Below are 16,550 nucleotides of genomic sequence, written 5' to 3'. Positions count from 1 at the left end.
TGACCGCACAGCTGTCGTATACATGGCCACATATATAGTATAGAGGCAGCTTCCAGCAGGAACCAGCCGCCGCCTCACACCTCGGGGATAAAGGAGAGGGAGGTCACATGAAATTTCTCGTCACCAGAGGATAAGGATGCTGCTGAGAAGCGTGAAGTTTATTATCCCCTGCCTGGCGTCCGTCCTTCCCCGCAGGCCGAGGCAGTGTCACTCCGACCCCCAGACAATAATAATAATAATGGCAGCCGTGTCCCTGCGGAGGGCTGCGGGGGGAGCAGGAGACGTGGCTGCCGCTCTGGCGCTGAGCGGAGGCTTTGCTGCTCTGTGGAGGGGGTGTCATGGGAGGAGGAGGAGGGGGGACTACAGAGAGAGCAGCGCCGTGTGTGCGCCTCTGATTCCCGGTGTAATTTGCAGCCAATCATCAGTAGGTGTCCACATCCCTGCATCCTCCTCACCTCGGCGCCAATAACTCTCCACCTCTCCCCATCCCCCTCCTGCTTCCTCTCCCCTCACCTCCTCCTCCCCTCGCAGCCCCCCCATGCCTCTCAGCCACACGCAGAGAAAGCGAGAGAGACTGACTGACTCCCAGGCTGCCTCCTCCCGCCCTCCCTCCTCACACACATCGACTGAGTGGAGAGCAGCGCACAGGGAGAGCCAGCCAGAGACACACACCGTGAGGGGAGCGCAGGACCACCGACACCGGCGGCGGCACCATCCTCCTCCTCATGTCCTCTGTGCTGTAGCACCAGCAGGGGGGAACTGCGGGTCCTGGAGCTGCCAGGGCGCCTGGAGTGTGTCCCTCCTGCCCAGGGGGCCATGTGTGGGGGGCATTAGCGCAGACAGCAGCAGTGTGCAGCCTCTGTGGTAAGTACCCGGACTGGGAGCTGCCATCATCACTCAGTGCCCTCTGCTGTAATGGGACTAATGGCTTCATTTCTTAATTACTCTGCCCCTCCCCCCAGGGATGGGAAATGGGACCTTTGCTCTGTAGAGTCACAGCAGACATGGCATATTGGCAATCCCCTGGCACACTCATTAAAGAGGGCACCAACTCTTTGTGTTCCCCCTCGTCACTTCTTCCCTGGCGCACTTTGTATGTGATGGGGGCACGTTTGTTGTTCTCCTGGCAGAACTACTTTGCAAGTTTCCACGTTGCATGGTGGCAGGAGCCGTGTGTCCCGTGCACGCCTGTTCCCGTTTCGCCCGGAGCCTTTTGGGGCAGCCTTTGTACTGCTAGCACACCCCTGAGGCTCGGCTTTCCTGGATGGAGGGCACAGACAGCTTGGCTTCCTCTTGGCAGAAAGAGCAAGGTCTTCCTGGGATTTCAGATCCCTATCGGTATTCCCGGAGGATACGGCGTGTAAATAAAGGAAGAATCGTAGCTCGTTCATTTCCTATTTCTTCCCATATTGGCGGCTTGCTGGGGCAGGGGGATAATGCCGCGTTCTAGGAAGTAAATGCTTCATTAATCTAATTATAGGTCTAATTAGTGGAACTGATAACCGTTCTGAACTTTGGGTATTGCATGGCTGAGCATCCCCCACCACCCCAGTGAGATTTCCAGATTATTAGGGAATTTGGGCTGCCATGGGCCAGCGAGAGGTCCGGCTTCACTTGCTAATTCCCGCTGGAAATGATGGGATAATGATTAGATTGTGAGCGTTGGTGTTTACTATGCAGATGTCTATCTCAGATGCTGGAAAAGTTGGAGGCGCTGTCGTGCTGGCGGCCCCCATGGGGAGACAATGCCGCCCCTCCGGTCCTGTTGTGTGCAGGTGCCTGTTATTGTCACTGTGTGCTGTCACCAGGGCTTAGGATGCACAGGGCTTCTGGCTCTGTGATTGCAAAGAGCTCAGCCTCCGTACAGCTGCTGGCTCTTAGATAACACCACAAGAATATGAAATTGCCTGACTTATTTTTATCTGGCCCCTTTCTCATCTCTTCCTCTCCTTGCCTCGCGTCCGCTCTCCCTCCTTCACATTGCAGGGGCCCACCTCCCCACTCCCCATCATTTAAATGGCTGCTCCAATGGAGACCTGTCCTTGGTACATTGAATTAAGACCCTAGCAGTGCCAGCTGTGCTGGGATTCAAACTAATGACCGTCAGACACAGAAGGACACTGTGGCAGCTGGTAGTTCCTATTTTGCCTGCCTTTTTAGTGGCGATTGTGTACAGGCGGCCTCTCACTGGCATTGTGCTTATACTCTGATGCATTGTCGACTTTCTCAGCACTTAATTTGCTAATTTCCTGTTCATTTTTCTCTTCAAGCCCATTTTGCTTGCAGCCTTCCAGCATTTCCGTGCCTTGACAAGACTTTGTTCATGCATTTCATATCGTTAAATGCCCTCTGGTTAGAGGTACCATAACCCTTTCCATCTCTGATTTACATGTCTTTTGATCTCTACTTTCTGTCTCCCTTGGCATTTGTCAACACCCCCAATTTTGCTCTCCTCCTCCTCCTCCTCTCTCTCCCCTCTCACCAGTCTCAGGTATTCTATCCGGCTATTAATGCTATTATGCAATTCAATTATGTTGGGGGGAATAGGAGGGGGTGGGGGAATGATATTTATTAATGTGATGGAAATGATTTTGACAGTGTATTTATTTTTCTTTCTTTCCGGTGCACCTTTTTGGAATGATTCTCTTTGTTTTACTTGGAACAGTTGGCGTTGGTGATAATGCACAAGAAGATGCTCCGTGACAAACTGCTGTCTGCTGAAAAATCACCTACAAAGAAATAAAAGGCACTTCTCCCGATTTCACAACCCCTCCAAAATCGATCTAAAATCAGTTGCTTATTGAGGGTCTCACCCAAAAATAAAGGTGACTGAATTAAGCAGTTTCGGTGGTTTCCCCCCTCTCTCCCCTCCTACCCCCTTCCACCTACCCTCCTCAGAGATGTCCAATATGAACACTAATGTTTGCGTGGAGAATGGACAGAACCCCGAGGCCGCCGTGCTCCCCAAGGATAACCTGGTGGAGGGGGCTTTGAACAGCCTCATGGATTACAATTCGGAAATGGAGAGGTATAGGTCCTTTGCTACCTTTTACAAAACCAATGGTGCGTTCCCTCAGGCTGCTAAGATTGCCCGGATCACCACTCCTATCTTCCCCAGTGCCCGGATTGGCATGTCTCCTTGGAACTGTGATAATGCAATGCTTTGGGGAAGGAAATCAGCAGCTATCAACCCTAATAGGACCAGCATGCACAGAAACGACTCCCAAAGGCTGGGGAAGCCTGGCGGAGCGCCAGAGTCGTTGCAAATGGCAAATAATAATTTCCTTTCCACCTTATCCCCTGAACACTGCAGACCTTTGGCAGGGGAATGCATGAACAAGCTCAAATGCGGCGCCGCTGAAGCAGAGATAATGAATCTCCCTGAACGCGTTGGAACTTTTTCCGCTATTCCGGCTCTAGGGGGCATCTCATTACCTCCAGGGGTCATCGTCATGACAGCCCTTCACTCCCCCGCAGCAGCCTCGGCAGCCGTCACAGACAGTGCGTTTCAAATTGCCAATCTGGCAGACTGCCCGCAGAATAATTCTTCGGGAGCCGGCGGGAACCCTGCCAAGAAGAAGAGGAAAAGGTGTGGGGTCTGTGTGCCCTGCAAGAGGCTCATCAACTGTGGAGTCTGCAGCAGTTGCAGGAACCGCAAAACAGGACACCAGATCTGCAAATTTAGGAAATGTGAAGAGCTTAAGAAAAAACCTGGCACTTCACTAGAGGTCAGAGGAGATGATTCTTTCTTTCCCTGCCTTCCCAGCTCCCTGCTTCCCCCTATCCCTCCACCCCTCCAGTGCTTCTTGTCTGGCTTCAAGACGCACTATCCCTTTTCCGATACCTCCAACGGGTTGTGAGGTTGTCATTTATGCACAGCCAGATGTGCACAGAGAGGTTATTGGTGTGTATGTGTGTGTGCCCATACCGCTTGACACTTTTACAACTTTTTCCTCACACATAGAAAGTATTAACCCTGCACTGCTGGGGAGGTACAGTACATATTGTGTGCGTTAGATCATCTCAAGATCTGAATTTATTTTCAGTGTCATAAGATTGTGTTTGAAGAGCTGCTGTACCCAGTCCTATTAAATTATACAGAAAATGTTTGTAAAATGTTTTTTTTTTGGTCCTGTAAAGTCCTAACCACTAAACTAATGATGAGTGAAATCTGCAATAAACTTTATCTTACACTCCAAACACTCATGTGCGTGTGTGTATGTGTGAATGTGTTGCTGCCAAACTGCTTTTTTTTTTGGACACTTAACTGCTGTGAGTCTTCATAATGAAGTGCAATAATGCCTGCTGTATTGCTACAGATAAAGCTTTTTTCCTTTTTTTTGTCTGGTCCAAAGTTCCTGTTTTTTCCCTTGCATTTCTTATATTTGTGCAGGAGTACATAATGAGATGTAGATGGCTGATACACAGGTATACATGGAGGTTGTGTAGAGGCTTTATGGCATGGTTCCCCAACTCCAGTCCTCAAGGCCCACCAACAGGTCGTGTTTTCAGGATTTCCCTTGTATTGTACAGGTGATGCAATTATCACCTGGGCATTACTAAGGAAATCCTGAAAACTTGACCTGTTGTTGGGCCTTGAGGACTGGAGTTGGGGAACCCTACTTTATGGGACATAAGACCAAGAGTATCTTCCATTCCTTGGCCCAAGCTACATGACCACTATGGATGCACATCAAGTTTAGAATACACCTCACAAGGTGTCTAATTCTATGCAACTGAGAAATCAAGTCTTACAAAAGTTATCTAACTGCCTGTTTTGCCAATGGTCAATATCGCCTATGTCAGAAGGGGTTAAAATTATTTTAAAAGGCAAGGAGTAGTAAAAGAAGGTATATTCATTAGATTACTCCTATTCCTCCAAATCAGGCTGAATTGTTGGCCTCTCTTGGGCCAGGAAGGGATGATGTTCAGTTCTTTGGTCACCTAACCACTGAGGCCCGTGAGAGCCTACCATGTCATTTGAGTGAAACTGATTCATTCGAGTCGCCAGACTTGTAGCCAGTCACAGGCCTCAGTGATCAGGTGATCAAAGAACTGGATGTCATCACTTCCTGACTTGGCAGAGATCACACCAGCGTTGTCTCCGCTGAAGTATTGGGTGTTAGAAAAAATAAAGTGCATTTACTAGTTCTAACTATTTTATAACGTTCCCTAATTTTAAAGCGGATTTGTGACCAGATTTATCAGTACAAACTGATTTAGTTATTACATAAATCTCACTGGCCTGATGAGTCTGGTTATAGCTAAAAATTGGGACTGTGGTAAATTTTGGTTTTCAGTTTGCTACTTCAGTGTTTGTAAAATCTTTTGGCCAGATGTTTCTAGGGTTACTGAAGTACAATTATAAGCACTTTATAACTTTTTACACATTTATTAAAAAGTATATCAAATTCATGCAAAGCCTTAAGTTTGACAGTGTTGTGCCTTGTTTTTCAAGAATTCTGGCCTTCGTTCGGGCATGCTGCTAATCAACTTCTTGGCCAAATCCTGATGGCAACCTATTCTTGTCTAACCAGTTCTTGGAGTTTCTCACAATGTCTGTGTTTTTCTTCTTCCTTTTGCTTTTTGAGGATTGGTTTTCTATGAGATTGAAATCTGGGGAGGTTTCTGGCCATGGAACCAAATTGTAAATGTCTTGCTTACCGAGCCACATAGTTAGCTCTATTGCCTTGTGACAAGCTGCTCCATCATGCTAGAAAAGCATTGTTCATCACCAAATTGGATCGTTAAAAGTTGGTCTTAGAGGATATTTAGACTCCATTATTTATGATATTGTTCTTAGGCAAAATTGTGAGTGAGCCCACTCCCTTGGTTGAAAAGCAGCCCCATACATGAATGGTCTCGGGATGCTTTACTGTTGGTATGACACAGGACGCATGGCAACACTCACTTTTTCTTCCCCGGCCAATCCTTCCAGATGTCCCAAACAGTCTGAAAGAGGCTTCATCAGAGAAAATTATTTTGCAGGCAGTACAGGGATTGGACGGTAGAGGACTAAAGTAAAGTTATTTTCTCTCAAGAAGCCCTCTTCAGATAGTTAGACACATGGGGAAGAATGATTGTCCGGAGAAGTAAAGGTGAGCTCTACCACAAGCAAAAGTGATAACAAAAGTATCTTGTTTAACAAAACATTGAAATTTTGGGTTCATTGCCAGGAAACTCCCCAGATCTCAATAACGTGAACCTGTGGACAAAAAAACCCCCACAGAAATTGTGATAAACTCCAAGCACTGATTAGACAAGTGTATTGTCATCAGTCAGTATTTGGCCCAGAAACTGATATCCAACTGTCAAGGCAAATTGCAGAAGTCTTAAAAATAAGGACAACATTGTACTGTAAATATTGAGTCTTTGCATAAACTTGATGTAGTTGTCAATAAAAGTGTAAAAACTTATGAAATGCTAATGATTGTACTTCAGTATAAAATTCGCCCATCCACCGATTGAAACATCTGACTAAAAAACAGGCTATGTGCCCACATTTCAGAAATGCTGCGGAATTTTCCGCAGCATTTCCACAACTCCCCGCCGTCGGTAAAACAAATGCGGAATTCGCATGCGTTTTCCCGCAAAATACAAGCGCTATGCAAGCGTTTTTAGCTTGCTGAATTCAAGCGCTTTTCCAAGCGATTTGAAGCATCGCTTGGAAAAGTGATTGACAGTTTGGTCACACTTGTCAAGTATAGTGCTTGACAAGTGTGACCAACTTTTTACTATTGATGCTGCCTATGCAACATCAATAGTAAAAGATAGAATGTTAAAAATAACAAAAAAAAAATATGGATATACTCGCCTTCTGTCGGCCCCCGATCTCCTCAGTGGCGCTCCCGGTCCGTTCCGTTCCCAGGCGTGCTTTGCGAGAATGACCTTTGTGATGTCACGCGACCGCGACGTCGCAAAGGTCATTTTGTCACAAAGCACTCCTGGGAAGCACTGCTGAGGACCGGGAGGTCTCCGGGGGCCGACAGAGGGTAAGTATATCCCTATTTTTTATTTTAATTCTATTTTTAACAGGAATGTGGTACCCAGGGCATGGAGGAGAGTCTCCTCTTCTCCCGACCCTGCGTACCATCTGCACTTGGAACGCTCACTTTACGCATGTGACTATGCCCACTATGTGTAAAGTGAGCATTTCAATGCAATCCTATGGCGGCGGAATCGCCGCGATTCCGCAAAATTAATGGACATGTTGCGGATTTTTCTACAATGCAATTCCGCACCTAAAAAATCTGCAGCATTGGCAGAGCAACTGCGGAATCCCATAGGATTGCATGGGATGCATTTTAACTAGCGTTTTTTAAGTGTTTCCATGGCGGCCTTGCCGCTGCGGAAACGCTTAAAAAATGCAACGTGGGCACACAGCCTAAAGCAGCAAACTTTATTAAATTCAAAATCTATATCAGTCTCAAAACTTTTAACAACTGTACTTAGCTTTGTATATACTTGTCAGAATGTCTGTATAGTCCTGACATATAGTCCAGTGAAAGAGCTCATGAGTCTAAGTAAGTGCTCCATCTTCATCAGGTCTAAGGCCTGTTTCACACTTCCGTTTTTTCAAATCCGTCAAAATCCGTTGGTTTCCGTAAAAAAACGGATCCGCCATTTTTTTGCAGGATCCGTTTTTTTTGTCCCATAGACTTCCATTAGTGGTTACCGCGGATCCGTCAAAAAAACGGATCCGTTTTTTTAAAAACGGATCCGTTTGCATCAGTTTCCGTCAAAAAAACGGAAACGGATCCGTTTGGCGGACACAAAAACGGAAGTGTGAAACAGGCCTAATATCAATTTAGTAATGTATGTTATTTTGTGAAATCTGGTGAAAAATTTAATTTTTTAATCCAGTACAACTGCCTAAAATGAACAGTTAAAAGGGTATTCTGGTTGAAAGATGCTATCAACTATCCACAGGATAGTGGTAACTTTTAGATCGTTGGGAGTCTGACTGTGGGACCTCCACGAATAGCCGGAATGGAGCACTTTTATCCAGATTAGATTGAAGCGGCAGTATATACGCTCAACCACAACTAAATGTATTCTCTATAAGACTGCTTAAGTGCTTTATTTGGATTATTCCAGCGGTCACATTAGAAATGAATGGAGTGGCGGTTGAGTATTTGGACTGCTGTTTTATTCTAATAGGGATAACTTCTTCCTACCAGAAAAGCCCATTCAAGGGGTTTTCCTGGCCTTTGACATTAAAAGCTTACGGTATATACATTGGTTGATGTGTCATTTATCAAACTCCCACCATCTTGACATTGATGGCCTATCCTAGCGGTAGGCCATCAATATTAAAGGCCCGGACAACCCCTTAACTGTTGATTTAAGGCTAATGAACAAGTTGATCTACTGTATATGTGCTTTTGCTGTAGAAAACAAAAAAGGTGTCTGTAAACTATCATTTCAAGCTGAGTGAACCTGACCATAGTGTTCAGTGGTTTCACAGACCGGAAGTCCAGAAATATATCAGCCTCCATGACTATTTCTTTACCTTCAGAATCTCCTGTGCTGGGAAAACTACCAGCTATATTTCCATTTATATAAATGAATGCTATGAGCAGCTCTTAGAAGCCTTACTGTTTTAAGCTTTTGACTTTAGGCTTAGTGTCCCTTTAACCCTACAAATATTTTTTTGATTTTACTTTTGTAATATAGGCCATGCAGGCAGTGCTGCTTTATCATATACAGACTACCGGCTTGATTAATGTAACTTGCTAGAAACATTGTGCTATTTCTGCTGTAAATGAGACACGGAAGGTTACTCCTTTCATTCATAAATGATCAGCCTCCCGACTCATTCAGTAATGAGCTTTGTTTTACGTCTAGTATCGCACACTTCCTGCAATTAGAATAAGTCAAGTCGTTATCAGCATGGCCCAAATTGTGGCCAGCACAAGCCCTCAGCCTCCACCATCTCTGCCCCTGTCACCTTTTTGCAGGGCCCAGGGCACCTAAAGATTTTTATATAAGTCTCTGCGTTTTGTCTTGTAAACTAAGTGAAGTGGTAATTGTTTTATTGATATTAATAAAGCCATTGAACTGCTGGAAGTTTCATCTTTTCCCCACCCCACAAAATCAATATACAGCTGACAGAGTGATTTATTGTGTGCGGCCCTTAGTTTATGTAGGTTTTTATTAGAGTTTGTGCATTGTTTCCTTGCAAAGAAATATACTGTCAGTGTTCTCAGTGCTGGTGGAAGCCAAGGTATTGGTAACCAGATCTGTTTCTGAAATGCAGTATTTTGATACAACGGTTGTGTCTTTTGAGTCTGAGAATTGTTTATGTTCTTTCTGGAATAGTTCGGTTTTTTTTTTACATTTGAACGGGATTGTATGTCGTTAGAGAAGAGGAAGTCATTTGTAGCTTGGAAACAGCTTTCTTTTTGTGCAATGATTTTATCATTAGTAATCATCGTCAGCATTTTCAAGATCTTTGCTTACTGTATACGGCAGCTTTCCTGCTTGCATCCATAGGCTGGAAACGTGCGACTGACACAAGTGAATGGCATCTTATAGTAGAGAGACTGTGAGTGCATTACACAGCATTTGCATTGCATGCTTGGAGTATGTTATTGTCAGAAGGCCTATCCATAGGCACCCATTCACTGTTGGGCTACTAAATGTTGGTATACATTTTCTTAATAAGAAAGTATCCTGCATAAAATACATTTTCTAAGAGAAGAATCCATGGGCATATGTAAAGAGATCTACTATACTGTAGTCTTAATGCAGGCTACACATATGGTATACTTGGGCAAAATCAGTTTTCAGCTTTCTCCATTTTACTAACAGCAAGCAGAGATCTTGAAAATAATGAGAATTTTGCAATAAAAAAGATAAAACAAAACCTAACCCCTAAAAGAATGTTATTATGGGCAATTCTCAAGTATGTTTAATGGATCACTGGTGATAAATTCTTAAGTATCTGACCTGTATTATTACATATACTTCCTCAATTGATTCATTTATTGGTTAATTTTAAGTAATTTGTGCTGAGCAAAATTTTTCAGTTGTTTAGTATCAATTCAAATGTCTATGACCTACTTAACACACTGAAGGTAGCAAACACCCTAGATAGCTTTTGGCTGACCGTTTTCTCTCGTGGCTCTCCAGACACATGATCTGGATCATCATAGTGTTCATGTATTTTCAATAGGAAGAGCTGAGTATTGGGAGAACAAGATGATTGGGTGTTAGGAATCAACAAGCTGATGGTTTTCCGGTTCCACTGAAATCAGCGGGTTTTCTTCAATGTATAATGGGAGCCTTGAATCAGCACTTCAGTGAAAATGTGTTTTGCCTGTGTAGTGCAGCTTAATGTATTAAAGAATCATGTAGAAGCTCTTGTGCATACCTTCTGTATACCTGTCTTAGTTGGTGTGCCATGTCTACTATCTTGATTTCTTCTTCCCCTCTTATATGGTTCTCCTAATTTAGTGACCACATTTCCCATGATGCCAGAGTCTGATCATATTATTCTTTATTGAGCCTTTTTATACTGATTTTTTTTTGGATCCAAATGACTCTGCTTCAGTGTTGTGAACTCATTCCAAAAGCCACCATTTCTTCTGTGATTATTCATGGGGATGATGTTTTTAATCCATGTTAATCCATGATTAGAGACCCTATGATAGGTCTGTGTGAACAGAACCTAGGAAAGCAGTGTTGTCATGAGGACTTGGATGTAACCTCAAGATGGAAATGGTGTCCATGTACTTAGGTGTTTCTATAGAACCTTTATCTCTTAATATAAATATAGTGGCAGTATGGAAGTGTCTTTATATTCTGATATGGAACCATTTGTAAAGGACATATCCAGCAGTGTCTCTCTTGCAAGTAAAGGTGGTAAGGGCAACGTGAAGAACCTTCAAGCACATGACATTTCCTGTGGGCCTGCTTGATATTTGACATGCCTTGCCCTTGTCAGAGCTTATCATTATATATGCCATTATATGTTAATACAATTGATTACGGGTTACCATTGTAGGATTGTTATGTGTTAAGATATTCCAGGATTGATTACTATTTTTTGTTTGCATTTATCATCAAGTGTCTTTCTGTGGATTATGTTGGCACTTGGTAAATAAAGCCGAATCCCAAAGGCTATTTTTCCTAGACTATGACATACCTTACAGAAACTGATGGCCCATTAACTTCTAAGTAAATTTGGAGCAGCCAGCCCGACCGCTGCAGTAAATGAATGAATTAGGCAGTGTATTTCAGCCACTAAATGCCAACCTCCCAGGCTGTAATTCCTCATCCAGATGTTAGTGATGCCAGCATGGTGGTCCTCATGCTTTGCTGTTTAATACCGCTACCGTTGCTCAGGAGAAATGTGCATTTCACCACCAGAATACAACCTTAATAAATCTTAACAGATCTGAATTTCTTGTTGCAATAATCCTACAAAACGAATCAGTAAATTTTCTGCCTGTAAGTTTTGATTATTTCGAGGAACACACTAATTGTGTGTTGGATACTGAAATAGGATGTATGCATGCAACAAGGATTTTCCAGTAACATAGGAAAGAACAGAGCAGGAAGAACCATGGATTTTCAGGGCAGAGAACATTAATTCCAATTGAAACAAAAAGGAATTTATTTACTCATTTATATAGCGTCATTAATTCCACAGCGCTTTACAGACATTATCGGCTCACAATCTAAATTCCCTATCAGTATGTCTTTGGAATGTGGGAGGAAACCGGAGAACCCAAGGGAAACCCACACAAACATGGGGAGAACATACAAACTCCTTGCAGATGTTGTCCTTGATGGGACTGAAACCCACTGAGCCCAATTAATTATGAAATTCCTGTTTGAAATTTCTCACTTGAGATTTGAGAATTGTTATAAAAAGTGTGTTTTTCATATATTGGTTGTTTGTGTTTAGAATATCTGCAGTACTGGTCTAAGGTTTCTGTTGAGAGCAAAACCTCAGACATACAGGTTTAATGGATGCCACTCTTGCCCATTGGATAAAATGTTTAAAAATGAACGTATACAATGCTGTGTATGTTTGTTTGTTTTTTTACTAGATGTGTCTTTATAGAATAATGTGCTACAGTTTAAAAAGATGGTATCACAAAATATACATCTGACATAAGAAAATGGCTTTTGTTGTTGCAGTGGGAGTCTATGGGTGCATCTGATGTATACATTAGGAACATTTTGTACAGGGGAAACAGCTTGATTTTATTCTTTTTTTGTCATTACTTAGCCACTGTTTTAAAACTGTATAGTTTACTTTGCGATATTAACTTGCTTTCACTAGACAACCCCTTTTTCACATATCTATAGGTTAAGTGATAAGATATGTATTGGTGGGGGTCAAACCGCTAGGAGCTGCACTGGTCGGCAGAACAGGGAGAGGAAGTACGCATGCTTGATTGCTCCATTATAATAATAATTTTACTTCTGTAGCGCCAACAACATATTCCGCAGCACTTTACATTATAGAGGGGACTTGGACAGACAATAGACATTACAGCATAACAATAAACACAGATCAAAACAGATACCAAGAGGAATGAGGATCCTGCTCGCAAACTTACAATCATTCCCTGTGGGACTACCAAGCGCTGCGCTTGGCTTATTCTGGCAATCCCATAGAGAATGACTGAGAAGCAGCAGTCTGGAATTTGACCTGCAACTCCATTCTAACGTGGATGAAAGTTTCCTGTTGGGTATATTTATATATAATAAAAAATCCCCGTTCTGCTGATCGAGGCCGTTCCTCCACTTATCTAGAAGTAATCACCTATCCTGTCGATAGGTGAGAAACAGGGTTGTCCAGTGAAAACAAGTTGAGTTCAATCTATGTGAAATAAAAACATTGATAAATGGGATAAATTTATTTGCAGAACTTTTTGAGTGGATGGACTCATTCTATACCCCTGAATAGGCTTCTTTTTGCAGCATAAGCCTGGATTTCTATTCTATTTAGGTGAATTGAACATCCCAGGAATTCGTGGCCAAATGCAGCCATGTCCCGATGCAGTCCTGGCCAAAAGTTTTGAGACTGACAGGAATTTTGGTTTTCATGATTTTCTTATTCAGTATTTTTATATCTTTTATTCTGATATTTCTATGATTACTGAAGTCTAATTATAAGAATTTCATACGTTTTTACACTTTTACTTACAAATCCTTCAAGTTCATGCAAAGACTCAATATTACTGCGCAGACCCTTATTTTTCAAGACGTCTGCAATTTTCCTAGGCATACTTGATATCAGCTTCTGGGCCAAATACTGACTGATGGCAACACATTCTTGTCAAATCATTGCTTGGAGTTTAGCACAGTTTCTATGTTTTTGTTTGTCCTCTGTTTTTTGAAGATTGACAGCAGGTTCTCAATGGAATTGAGATTTGGGGAGCTGTGTGGCCATGGACCCAAGTTCCAATGTTCAAATTATTTATCACTTTTGCCTTGTGCTGGAAAATGTATTGTTCTTCAGAAAATTACTCCTGCATTGTTGGGAGAAGTTGCTCATGGAGTATTTTTAGAGATCATTCTTTATTCATGGCAGTGTTTCTATACCAAATTGTGAGAGAGCCCCCACTCCCTTGGATAAAAAAAGCAACTTCACATATGAATGGTCTCAGGATTCTTTACTGTTGGTAGAACACATGATGGCACTCACATATTCTTCTCCGGACAATCATTCTTCCATATGTCCCAAGCAGTCTGAAGGGGTCCTTATCTGTGAAAATATCTTTACCCCAATTCTCTGCAATCCAATCTTTGTAATGTCAGTTTGTCCTTTATGTTTTCCTTGGAGAGAGATGTCTTCTTTTCTGACCTTGTTCCACCAGGCCGGACTCCAAAGACCTTCACATCACTAAGTGTGTAGATGCACTGAAATGTGCCTGCTGCCATTCCTGAGCAATCTCTATTGTTGAACTTTTTGGATGTTCTTGGGCAAAGTGAATCTTTCACAGCAATTGAAACTCTATCTTTAAAGTTCTTGATGATCTGAAAAATGTTTGATTTAGGGGCAAACTTACAAGCATCAATGTCCTTGCCTGTAAATCCCTTTTGATGGAAAGGACTGATAACTGCAATTGTTTCCTTAGAGGTAAGCATGGTTAGCAGAAGAAGACTGATTACAAGCACCAGTCCCCTTTTAAATCATTAATAATTTCTCCTGAGCTAATGAGAATGTCACTGAAATCCACCTGAGGAAGGTAGTGGTCCGCTGCCAAAACACGTAGTGGTTTAAAAAAAAAGGTTTGTTTACCACTAACCTATTGCAGCGTGCTCTATAGCCATAGCGCTCCTTAAATTGACCACATACATATTTTTTTCAAAAAACTGAAATGACATTAGCAGGGCATCTTGTGAGGCGGATGAAGTTCAGTGGAAACATCAGCCCTGTCACACTGTGGACTCCAAGTAACATAACAATTTTTTATCATTAATCCACTGTGTAAACTAAGCAACACTGATTTTTATGTGCTGCCATCTGGAGAAAAATTAAAATTGTAAATCTATAGCAACATTTGTATAACTGCATAGACCTTCCTTACTCACTGTAAACGTTTTTTTTTTTTAATTGATACTTCCAAACGGAATTTCCATGGCAAGGAATGAAGGAATTTTTTGCGAAATCCCTCTGATCATTATTCATGTATCAATTTAGAGTTAAATTCAAATTGCCACTTTTAAAAATGAAGCAGCAATTTTGTGAAATCAACATTTGTGTCAAAACTTTTGGCCACCACTGTACATTTAAGGTTTTCCTCTTCTGTCAAGTTATTTCTAATTTACAACTGTATCTAATGTTAGGAGAAATCTCATTATGTGAGGAGGTTGTCCACTATTAGATAAAAGGATCTAATAAAAGTAGTTACTGGGAATGAACCCAAATCCATTCCTGAAATATTTAGACCCATGCTTTTCTCCAGTAATATATCATTTCTTTCACTACTTAATGCTAGTCTTGAGATGACATGTTTGGCGTTAAGTAGTTTGGTGAACCCAAACCTTGCAACTTTTTACCTTTGAAGAACATATCCAGAATTAGAAAAAGGGTTCTTATTTCAGTGCCACTTTTGTTTATGGGTTGTGACCAGAATTGCAACTCTGTCATACTTACTGAAATATTGATGAGCCGCAATACCAGACACAAGGCAGTCCGTTTTGACGTGAACATTTTTGGCAAGATAAACCATATCACTTTCAGGCTTATTGACTGGTTACCATTTTAAAAGGCTTGTCTAAAACTTAACAGTTAATTTAATATTATTTCTCAACAATTTAATTGTTAAGAATTAACAAGTTTTCTGATGCACTTCACAGTTGGTAGCTCTCTGGGATCTATATATTGTCCGCATTGTGCCTTTTTTATGAATTTTTTTCCATTAAAGAAGAAGTTTTAACTTTTCTTTGCTGGAGTACCTTTTTCCGTCATGTGCTTCTGGGTTCTTTGATGTAGATTCGCTGATCTAGCTTGATGTCATCTGTGTCATGTGGCGTACAAGTGACAATGCACCAGCCAAGCAAATCATAAACTAAGCCTGATATTGCAGAGGGTAACGAAATTCGAGCAGCTACTTATCCACAGCCAGAAGGAATTGACCTGGCTGCCGTTGCCCAAAGCCATTAGCTGATTTTCATTTTATATATTGAGCAGGCATCAGTTGTCAATTTGAAGTCATGCTCACTATTCCTTCCCTGCATGCAGTTGCATTACTTTTAGGGTATGTGCACACGCTGCGGAATGCTCTGCGGATTTGGCCGCGCGGATTTTGTAAAATCCGCAGGTAAATCTGCAGGTCAAAAGACCTGCGGTTTTACCTGCGGATTAGCCTGCGGTTTTTCATCTCCACAATGGAGGAGATGGCAAACCACAGCGGAATCCACAGAAAGAATTGACATGTCAATTCTTTCTGCGGTTTTGAAACCGCAACAAATCCGAGCGGAAAATTCCACAGCATCTGCACAGCGTTTTTTTTTTTTTCCATAGGATATTATGCTACTGTGCACAGCAGCAAAAACTGCTGCGGATCCGCAGCGGCCAAATCTGCAGATCCGCAGCAGAATTCGCAGCGCGTGCACACAGCCTAAATGTGCACTTCTCGTCCTGGCTCGTCCCTCCCCTTTTTTTTAGCTGGTGGACAAGCAAGATGTTAGTGAGCACTAAAAATAATAGAAGTGAAGTTGCACTTTGGCATTATTTTTATAAACTAGTCCCTTACGGTTGATTCAGCAGCATGTCTGAAAAATCATTGAATTTTCTTTTGTATTGTTAATCGTATTCAATTTCTGTGCATTCCATCTGTCTGTTCTTTACATCCATGTGACTTCCAAGTGGCGTCTGTGTTTAAACATTAACAGTTTAAAATGTACATGATTAACTGCAGTTTCCTACGTTAATGGCAATGTAATCCGTAAAATTCTGATGCAATACAGATGATCCGTGTGGGAGGCAATTTTTGTGCGCATCCATAGACTTGATAGAGCAAATCTCATGAAAGCAGAAGGGGACACTCAAGTAATGTGAAAGAACTGTCATTTGAACTCTC

The 16,550-nt window shown here is 42.2% G+C and overlaps 1 protein-coding gene across 4 annotated transcripts in view; it reads left to right on the top strand.

Moving 5' to 3' along the window:
* The first annotated feature begins 290 nt into the window (after positions 1-290).
* CXXC4 (CXXC finger protein 4) overlaps positions 291-16,550 on the top strand; it is a 192,696-nt gene continuing 176,436 nt past the window's right edge. The window contains exons 1-2 of one of the 4 annotated variants that reach the window (XM_073571805.1): positions 291-864; positions 2,666-4,338. In XM_073571805.1, the coding sequence (XP_073427906.1) occupies positions 2,901-3,860 (960 nt within the window). In that variant the 5' untranslated portion in view covers positions 291-864; positions 2,666-2,900 and the 3' untranslated portion in view covers positions 3,861-4,338. Of the gene's footprint in view, positions 865-1,629; positions 2,133-2,665; positions 4,339-16,550 lie in introns of those variants that run through there. The other 3 variants (XM_073571808.1, XM_073571807.1, XM_073571806.1) reach the window with 3 other exon arrangements.

This window comes from Dendrobates tinctorius, unplaced genomic scaffold (assembly GCF_039654945.1).
Source record: "Dendrobates tinctorius isolate UK_male_01 unplaced genomic scaffold, ASM3965494v1 ptg000030l, whole genome shotgun sequence".
Taxonomy (NCBI): Eukaryota; Metazoa; Chordata; class Amphibia; order Anura; family Dendrobatidae; genus Dendrobates; species Dendrobates tinctorius.
The sequence above is the reverse complement of the archived record's forward strand: the minus strand, read 5'-3'. Positions and strand labels throughout refer to the sequence as shown.